The 10,681-nt window shown below is 41.2% G+C and overlaps 1 protein-coding gene across 1 annotated transcript in view; it reads left to right on the top strand.

Annotated features, from left to right (window-relative positions):
* Window positions 1–10,681, top strand: part of wdr62 (WD repeat domain 62) — a gene marked incomplete at both ends in the record, with an annotated part of 19,526 nt that overhangs the window by 6,878 nt on the left and 1,967 nt on the right. The window contains 2 exon segments of the mRNA XM_014034373.1: window positions 10,314–10,445; window positions 10,515–10,633. Of these exon segments, the coding sequence (XP_013889827.1) occupies window positions 10,314–10,445; window positions 10,515–10,633 (251 nt within the window).

The raw sequence follows: 10,681 nt of genomic DNA, 5'->3' as shown, positions 1-10,681 counted from the left end.
GATTTTTGTTACCAAAATCTTTCAGTGCCATAACTGGCCCAGTTGTGTTTTGATTTTTGTTACCAAAATCTTTCAGTGCCATAACTGGCCTAGTTGTGTTTTGATTTTTGTTACCAAAATCTTTCAGTGCCATAACTGGCCCATTTGTGTTGTGATTTTTTGGACCCAAATCTGGCAGTGCCACAACTGGCCCGGTTGTGGTTTGGTTTCTGTGGCTCGAATCCATCAGTGCCACAACTGGCCCAGTTAAGAGAACTCTTGATTATTGTTTATTAGGTTTTTAGCAGCTTTACTAACACAGAAAATATATTTCTGCCAGCCAATAAAAGTTCTGGCCCTTGGTTCTGTTTGTGCTCATTAGTAAATACCAGTTTTACAGATATGTGATCGTGAGTAATTCTCAGTAAAACATAATTTCACACTTTGGCTTAAAAATAGCTTCTGTTGTGTTAACAGACAAATTCTTCTGTTCACCAAACTTAAACTGTAGATTAATCCAAACCACATTTGTGTTCAGTTAATTCTCTTTAACTTTAAATAATTTTCAGTATTGCTACTCTGACGTGGTTTTATCCTGAGTTTTCCCTCGTTATTACACAAATAAAGCAAACTGAATCAAAAACCGATTAAACAGCTACCTCTGAGATTACACCTTCAGTTAAAGAGGTTTGTTAAATAACTCGCTTTGTGYTCCTGTTTTTTTTATTTAATTTTTGTCACGTTTAAGAAAAGCACAAAAGCTTCAGGCAACAACAGAATTTCAATATCTTTACTAATCGTTTCTTTCATTAAAGATTTGGCTTCAAGCTGTGGGCATGAAATCTCACTGTTTTCCATCGAACTCAGATCTTTTTTGTGTGTGTGGATTCACTCTTTAAAAGTGCAGCCAAGAGGATGATGTCAGCCCCTTGTTCTCTATCGAATCCAAGTTTAGACGGGGGGGCTCTATAAATGTAGTCGACAAGAGATAGGATGTGAAAGTGTTCCCTGATCTCTTCTGAAGCTAAATGATGTCATGGAAAAMAACTCTAAAAAACTACTTAGAAACCCTGCAGAACCATCTGAACGTGTTGGTCTAAAACAGTTTTAGAGGGTATGGCTCTGATTAATCCAACTGCAGGGTTAAAAACAAACTGCAGAGACCATGAAGACCAGACTTCTGGTTCAGCCCAGACAATCAGARGAGGAAAGATCTGCAGTAACAGATGCAGACGTTTAAGATTTATGGTAAAGTGTCAGCAGCTTCAATAGATCATGTTTAGACCTTACGATTATTGCATTTCTTTCTCTAAAAACCGAGTCCCGGTCTGTATGTCCCAGCTATTTTTGAACCCTGTACACCTCCAGCTGGTGGTGGGATGCCGTCATTTTGCAGTTAAAATAATCAACATGCATTATGGGAGATGTAGTTTGTGATCAATGCTGGTTTTGGCCTTAATTGTAGGCCCTCTCACCCATTATTTGCTGGGGTATTCAAATAATTTGTTTTCCCTTCTTGCTTCTGAAATCAATGGGTGTCCTGAGACTTTTGACTCACCCTGTATAAAATTGTGCAGCTGTGACTGAAGCAGCCGGGTTCTAGATGATAACTGTTCACTGTGTAAGAATGAGCAATCTTGTTTTGTTTCTTGGTTTCTTTCAGATGCACAGATTTGTTTCCTTTTGTATTTGAAGATCTGAGTTGTGGGATCATCATGATTCAGTTCTGTCAGCTGAAGTAGAGAGTTGCTGCTCAGGTTGCCACTTACAAGGGGAGAGGGTGGATCCTGGGACAGCCAGGACTCYGTAGGACTGAGGCAGGCATTAATAATAGTCTCTGTTATGTAAAGGGACAACTCTTCCCGTTTCACCTCTGATCCAAAACCAAACTCTGTTCAGTCCAGTGAGCTGAGAGTGGAACGTTGACCAGGAAAAACCCATAAATCTTTCCTCCTGGCACCCAATCATGCTGGATCTGACGGAGGCCCGGAGAGACTGAACGATGAGGCTTCGCTCCAGGAACCACCAGCAGCGTTTGGAGGAGCGAAGCTTGTGCCCCCCTGCTGTGATTCTGTGSCAGAAGGTTAAAAAAGATTTGCAGATTTGTTTACTCTGCAAAGCCTGCACAGTACAGGGACGTCTCAGGAGACACAGAAAGCATAAGCTCAGAACTGAAGCTGCAGACCTGAGATCTGATCGACACGAGACGTCAGCAGAATCTGCTACCGAAAGCCTCAAATTACCCAAATGACCSAAAGTTAAACCTGTGATTAACTTGTAATTAATCAACAGAACTGTGTCATTAGGCTGGATCACCGAAATACAAAACAAATATTAGATTATTTAGTCATGGAAACTACATTTGTAGTTTGGCAGAGAAAAAGACGCCTAATTTGAATTCCCATTCTGCGCAGACATGCTGAAATGCAAACATGATAAAATTAAGCTGACTGAAACATCCTTAAATATTCCCTCCAGTCAGACGGCTTCAAATAACATTCAGACACTATCATGAATCATAAGAAGAGATCTTTGAAGAATGTGACACATTTACAGCTTTTTTTTCCTGAGGTGAAATCCCGCCATGAAAAGATGCTGTTTAGACAGCTGCATTTCTCCTCCTCGTCTAACTTTCCAAAGTCTGAGACAAGCAGGGAACTTAAGTGGACTAAATGAGTGTCACCAGGTCCTAATGCCATTAGGCGCTCTTGTAATTTACTGAAACTGATTATATTAGAGGGAAGACATGRTGCTCCCACGATGCCCCGAACAAAGCCTGCCTTCAGGCTGCAGCTCCTCTTAAGGCAGAGAGAAAAACAAGATGAGGAAAAACATGAGTTAAAGTCAGAGGAAGACATGCAAATCTGAAAAAATAACAGAGCAGGAGCGTACAGGGAAAGAGTTTACAAAACAGAAAAAATAACATGCAACTTATGACTTTTCTTTAGAAAAGTGTGTCTTGTGGGTAAATAAGTAAATGCTAAATGCATTTTTTTAAAGTATGTCCCCACTGAGTTTAGTACTTTATAAAGAAACAGCTAGCATGTGTCAAATAAGGCACATCCTAGTATAGGTGGCTTGAGTACAAGTACTTGTACAAAATGTCCCAATACTTGGGACCAATTGATACTAGGATTGGTATTGGGCTTGATGCCAGTATTTTACAAGTGCTTGTACAAAATGTCTGCAATACACGGGACTAATACTCTGTTAAAATTGTGTTACAATTTACACTTCAAGTGAAAATTTGACAGTTTCAGGTTCAAGAAGTTCAGACAAGCTGGAAAAAACATATTTTTTACTTTAATCTGAAAATTGGCAGACCAGTGTGTGGTGGTCCGACTGATTGTCAGACCTCATATTCAGAGGGAACAATGCAGGTTCCGTCCTGGCCAAGGAGCACTRGACCAGCTCTTTACCCTCACTAGTGTCCTCGAGGGGTCATGGGAGTTCGCCCATCCAGTTGATGTGTTTTGTGGACTCGGAGAAGGTGTTTGTGTTACTCTAGGTACACTGTGKGGTGGTGGGGGGTGATCTACAAGTATGGGATTGTGGGTCTGTTGTTACGGGCCGTTCAGTCCCTATACAAGCGGTGCGAGAGTTTGGTTCGTATTGCCAGCAGTAGGTCGAACCCCTTCAGTGTGGAGCTCTGTCAGGGCTGCCCGTCGTCACAGATTCTGTTCACAGCTTTTATTCTCGGTGCAGCCAGTGGGGGCTGAGGGGGTCCGGTTCTGTGGCCTCAGGATTCTGACTCTGCTGTTTGCGGATGATGTGGTTCTGTCGGGTCATCGTGTCGTGATCTTCAGCTCTCATTGGAGCGGTTCACAGCTGAGTGTGAAGCGGCTGTGATGAGGATCAGCTCCAAAYATGAGGCCATGATCCTCTGTTAGAATTGTGGATTGCTCTCTCTGGGTTGGGGGTGAGGTTCTGCTTCAAGTGGAGGGGTTCAAGTATCTTGGGGTCTTGTTCACAAGTGAGGGAAGAATGGAGAGTGAGACTGACAGACGGATCGATGGCGCTTCTGCAGTTTTGCGGACTCTGTACTGGTCTGTTGTGGTGAAGAGGGAGCTGAGCTGTAAGGAAAAACTCTGTTTACCGATCAGTCTACGTACCCTCACCTTTGGCCACAATCTTTGGGTAGTGACCGAAAGAACAAGATCGAGGATACAAGCAGTCGAAATGAGTTTTCTCCACAGGGTAGCTGGACTCTCCCTTAGAGACAGGGTGAGAAGCTCAGTCGTCCAGGAGAGACTCGGAGTAGAGCTGCTGCTCCTCCACGTCGAAAGGAGCCAGTTGAGGTGGTTCAGCCATCTAGYAAGGATGCCTCCTGGACGCCTCCCTAGGGAGGTGCTTCAGGCATGTCCAACTGGGAGGAGACATTGGGGAAGACTYAGGACACGCTGAAGAGACTATGTCTCTCAGCTGGCCTGGGAACACCTTGGAGTCCTCCCAGAAGAGCTGGAAGAGGTGGCTGGGGAAAGAGATGTCTGGGCTTCTTCTCTTGGAACGAGTGAAGATAATAGATGGATGTTATTTTTTTAATTTTAAAATGTTGCAACCATATATATTATACTTATTTTAATCTAGTCAGAGGGGCTGTAGGCCTATGAAGGAGAGCCACCTTGTTCTAAATAAAATAAATTTGTTTTTAAAATCACTGTGTAATGTWTAGGTTCTAACTCAGTACTTGGCATTAACTCTATGTGCGAGTGACCAAACTGATGTACTAGTACCCTTTCTTGGTCTGAGAAAAACTGGTACTAGGACACCCCTTGTTGAAGCCAAGAAATACAAATTTTGGTGCGTAAAGACCAACACTGAATGAGACTAATGAAATTCCTTTGGTGAACTTTTTGTACACTGTTAGAAAACAGAGGTCAGAAAATATTAATGCTGTATTGAATTGAAAAACAAAACATGTTCTTTACTTTGGTGCAAATGAGACTCAGGCAATAAATACAGAATTAGACTTKAATGTTAAATGTTAGTAAGTRAGCCAATTAATACCACAGCTGTACCAAATAACAGATCATTTATTCAGTCTTAACTTTTGGTCCTGCGTTCAGAGAGCCAGCACATTTCAAACACGTTCATTCAGATCTGGACACTCCCTAGGGGCAAGCATTCCCATCGATTGGGCAGCCTCTTTATCACGTGACCGGATCTATAAAAACAGACTGAATATTAATGAAAAAAATAGTTAAATGTTGTGAGTGATTAAAGCYATGTGTTAACTAATCAGGTGACCGTAACAAAAGCCCCTTAAAACAGACTGCACATCAAYTAAATCACAGGTTAATCATAAAATGAGATCATTACGCAAAATAGGTTATCAAGACATATCYTAGTTCTTTTAGGAAATAAAACCGTATATTAAAAATCAGTAATAAACAGAATAAATTTCTTGACTCATACCAGTAAGTTCCTCTATAAGACAGTCTAACAGTTACATCATCTGTTCACGTCATGATAAAAACTGAACTGGCTGTCATGGTGTATAATGGTCAGCTTTAGTGCACCCAACGTTTTCCTCTCCCTCTGCACTTTGGGAGAATTAAATATTTATCACAGGTCTGATGGTTCTGCAGTCAAGCTGTGACGTGATCCCGGAGTGAAACAGTGTGTGGGTTTCACTCGTTTATTCTTTCAAAAGCCCAGTGGGGTGAAGAGATGCTYGTTTTATAAAAGAGACATTTTTTTTAACTTTAGCCAGAGGCTATTTGAAGTTTTATCCACCTCTGTGCTGTTCGTGTTTGTAAAAACAAATATTTCTGTTGGCTTTAAACCCGAACCTGAACGACAACTTCCAGACAGTAACTGTGACAGCAGAATTTCTATGAATGTGTCAAGTGTTTTCCCTGAAGATACTCCACAGATTTAAACAAATTATAAACATGTCAAATCCTGACAAAGCTGGGACGTTACAATGATTTGYAAAAAACTATAAAGCCAGACAAGGTTGAGTCAGGTCCTCTGAACGGGTTCTTCTTTGGTGAAACACTTTGTCTTTTAACAAAAGAGCTGCAGGTAAACTCAGCTTTGTAAGAAGTCCCTTCACATCATAGATCAACTGTGCGACTAATTGAACCTTGTTAGGTTTTCCTACCTGGATTATTGAACGTGCATCAGGACACTATAAACATATATTTTATTTACAATGGGACGTAGCAAACATGAAATGTTTCAGTCAGGGATGGTTTGTAACATTTCAATATGTCTTTGATATTCAACTCATGAACACAACATAAAACCAATCAAAATGCAAAAAATAAAAACTAAAAACAAACAGAGGCCAGAAAAGGGCTTGAAAATAAAAAAAAGTGGAGTATTCTTCCCAAACATCATGTTGGAAACATTCAGAATGCAGGTCTGTACGCTGAGACATCTTTGACACGGTGTCACCAGAATATCAACAACTTAACGAGACATCAGTCAAGAAGTCATGATATTTTTTCATGTTACCTGTGAGAACTCAGCTGATTGCATCCTTCATAGTTTTCATAAAAAAACAGCAATTACATGTCTTACTTCTTATTTTCTAAGGACTCTTTAAAGGCTTCAACCGTTATCACTGAGCTGAAGGATGTTTTTTGAGGTTTATTTTAAATGAGACGGTCAGGTTGGACTTTAAAAACAACAATCACTCAAATAATAAACCTAATGAAGCTTTTAATAATTAGACAGCCATTTGTTTTCCTGAGGAGCAGCTGATATGAATAGCAGGACTCAGATTCATCTGTTCCGTCTTCTGATGTGAAAAAATCTGCAAACTTGACGATAAACAACTGAACCACGACCACGTCTTGATTTTTGGAAGATTTTTTTATGCTTTCCTCATCTAAAATCTTCAGGGCCCCTAATGAGGCGTGTTCCTGCCAAAACTGTTTTGGTTGCTATTTAATTTGGCAGATAATCACCCTGTTTGTCATCTAGCAGACATGAAACAAATTAGCATTCACAGGGAGTTTCGCTCCTGGCCGCCTGCTGCATGTACTTTCACCATTCAGTCTCATTTTACCTCTGATTAGAGCGATGTAAATCTCAGGGGAAATATCCGGCTCTGTTGAGGCTAAACGTTTCCCCATGATCTCCGGTAAATTGACGCAGTGAAAAATCTCCATTTAGCTGCATTTTCGTCAGCTTCTTTTGCTGCTGTTCAGTTGTACTGGGAAGTCGGAATTTCCCACTAAGTCATAAATTTAAACTCCAGTGAGAATTCCCTGTCAGGAAGAGGGAGCTWCTCCACGTACTCAAGCTCAGAAGTCAAAATGCCAGCCACTCAACAGTGAGTACAACTCTTGTTTTTATTTTTAATAGTATTTCTGTATTATTTATAACACATTTAGTTAGTCATACACATAGTACTGCGTAGAAAGAAGATGTATCAAAACTCTGTTTCTACGCAGGAAACACCATGTAGAGCACAGTTATTGTTTGTTAGCAGTGTTTAGCTGGAGTAAGGAGGAACATGACTTGGTGTTTAGTCAAAGTTGCCCTTTGAGGACAACCATGATGCTCATGTGGCCCTCTGTGAAAATGAGTTTGACACAGCTTTATTATGTCATTATTATCTAATTATTTGTTGTGTCAGGCTTGGATAACTGCCTCTGTTTGAGCCCAGTCCTGCTCTGATGGTTAAGTACTTAGAAATGAAATTCCTGGGATATTGAGGTTCCTAACAGTAAATCCAACTCGTTACGGGTTGGTAAATCATTGTCAGGAGACTGGGATGGTTAGCAACAGTTGCTAACAGATAATCCCCTCAGGATTGGTTGTAGACCAATGCAAGGATAAAACTGAGTGAACACTGAACTTTGATTTCCTATTTTTATCTGTATTTTCCATGTCTGACTGAGCTGCTGACGGCTAATCTCTCAGGTGTTTTTGTTCACACTGACAGCCTGTCATGGTTCTAACTATTACCTTTGTGTGACATGCTCTGTTTGACGTGATGTTGGACAGGTTGGAGCAGAGCTGTAGGTGAAATTCCCACTTTGTAGCCGCTGTGACCGTGATGAGGGCTGCTTGACAGCGTTTTCTAYAGATTCAATGTGCCCACATGTATGAAACTTTATGAAGCCTTTTAAGGGCACAGCAGGACACGGCAGCATCTGATGTAAGATCTCTACACGCACAAAAGCAGAGTGATTCATCCACTGGTGGTCATACCAGAGCACAGCCTTCTGCATTTAGGTGTGACTAGAAATAACCACTTTAGAGCAGTGTTTCTCAAAGTTGGGGTTGGGACCCAAAGTGGGGTCCCAAAACATCAAGGTGGGGTCCTGAAAATWTTTTCTGAATTAATGACATTTTTGCCTTAGTTGTTACAAATGAGTGAGGTTAGTATATTTAAAATGGCTAAATGTAGTATAAAAAATATTGTTACTGTGCCCATGTTTAGTTGACCTGATACAAATGTTTATCATCCAAAAACAGTTGGGGGCTCAGGTCTCTGCTAAATATTGTTACTATGTTGTGGGTCAAAAGCTGAAAAAGTTGGGAACCACTGCACTTTGGTTACCAAAGTTGGACTTGGGACCCAATTATGGGTCATGAAGCACCTTGGATAATCTCCCGAAATCAATTTAAAGGGTAATAAAATAATTGCTGATGCAATATTTTCCCTATAAWTATTACAAAAACACAAAATAAGTAAAAATAAGTATTTATATTTGTGTATAAGCTGTTTAGCTTGTCAAAAAGCCTGTGTTTTAAGGGTTATCAATGAAGCTAATATACTCAGACCAGTAATATTTGGGGTCACAAGTTTTTGCCATGGATATTTTGGGGGTCAGAAGACAAAAAGTTTGGGAATCACTGCTTTAGAGTAAGACCCTGCAGTGTGAAGTTGAAATGAAATATGATATTTGGACAGCAGTTCAGCTAATCTGCKAAAAGCTAATGACAAATCTAACAGAGCCGAGGCTGAGTTTTCTGATTACATGTACCTTTTCAGCTGCTTGTAGTTTGAACTGTTTGATGGACCAAGCAATGGTTTTATGACCTTTTGACCAAGATTCTGACATTTCTGTGGATACCACTGGTCTGTTTGAATGACAGACCTCGTGTTTATCATTTAGCGTTAGCGTCCACTAATTTTCAGCACAGCTAATCAAAAATCTGTATCMCTAAACATGTAAAAATAACATTAGCAGCCAATGCTAAACAAGTAAAAATTAGTGTAASTTAACACTAACAGCTAATCACTAACTGCTAAGATGACTGTCACTCAGTCAGCAGTGGTCAGCTGATTTTTTATGTATTTATATATATCTATTAGGGGTGTAATGATACAGAAAAATCACAATTAGGTTTGAGTCGATACGTTAGTGTCATGGTTCAATATTTTATTATACAAAAAAAGAGAGAAATTTCCATGCATGTTAACTTGTAATTTATTGAAATTAATTCTGAACATTCGTTTAACCTCAAAAGTACAGTTTTTAAATTAAATGTTGCTGAAACAGCAAGTTTCTTCAAGTACCCCCGGCTGCGGAACACGGAATGGGGCGGGGTCGTACAGTACACGGTGTTGGACGTCCAATGGGCGTGGTCACGACTTGTTGGGTTAATATGAGGCTTGAAAAATCGGGAGTGGTTAATTTTASAATTTAGCATTTGGGGTTGGTTAATTTTAGAGTTGAGGGCAGGGTCAGACGTCCGAACCGGCCTATAATCTGACCCCGCCCTGTTCCATGGTCTGCAGCCATGGATTATTCAGTTGCTTTGTGGATCTGTGCTCGACAATGCGGCTTAGAGTTGAACACAGATCCGCTGAGCCTTCGACACAGCTCATCTTCAGAAAATAAGATGTTAAAAGAAATATTGAAAATCTATATTGTCCAAGACAAGTACTTATTGAACCTAAAGCACTGCATTGAACAGTTAGATACAGTTACATGTATTGTTGCACCCCTAGTTGTTGCGTTGTCGTGGGTAGCAGAAAGTATGGAGGTAATGAGTAACTTGTGTGAGGGACTGTCGAACACAGATCCACTGATCCTTCAACACAGAGCATCTTCAGAAGACAAGATGATAAAATAAATTATAAAATCTGTATTGTTCCAAACATACTGTGTGTTGAACCTAAAGCTCTGTTCAATCAGATCAAACAGCCTGACACGACCCTGAGGAACACCGACTCCCGCTGATGAAAACAGGAAACACCTGGTGAGGTGTGACCACCTTTAGCTCAGAAAYGGGTCACACTAAAAGTTCTGATGTCTGCTCGCTCTCCTGTTCTTATTATAAGATGTTTGTGGAACCAGAACCAGAACCAGAACGGGTTCTGTTCAGTTTTTGCCACATTTAGAAACAGTTTTTGGGWTGTCCAGGTGTACCCGGAGCTGCAGGACCCGTCTCAGGCCTGCCTGCCTGCGTCGTCCTTCCTCACCTGTTCCTCTGACAACACCATCCGACTGTGGAACACCGACCCCCCCACTGGACCCAGGAACCTCTACAGCCAGGTGAGACCCTGGCCTCGGCCCACTGTAGGGTTCCTCCTCAGGACAGCTTGATGAGTCGGCATGTTTCAGGACCTGCTGAGGATCCTGCATGTGGGGGAGAGGACCGGGGGCAAGGCAGGGGTACGAGTCCTGGCTGTCAGTCCTGATGGACAGCACCTGGCTGCTGGAGACTGCTGTGGAAACCTGCGGTGAGACACACACACACACACACACACACACACACACACACACACACA

This window comes from Austrofundulus limnaeus, unplaced genomic scaffold, assembly GCF_001266775.1.
Source record: "Austrofundulus limnaeus strain Quisiro unplaced genomic scaffold, Austrofundulus_limnaeus-1.0 Scaffold2082, whole genome shotgun sequence".
Classification (NCBI taxonomy): Eukaryota; Metazoa; Chordata; class Actinopteri; order Cyprinodontiformes; family Rivulidae; genus Austrofundulus; species Austrofundulus limnaeus.
Note: the sequence above shows the minus strand (reverse complement) of the source record. Positions and strands in the feature narration are given on the sequence as shown.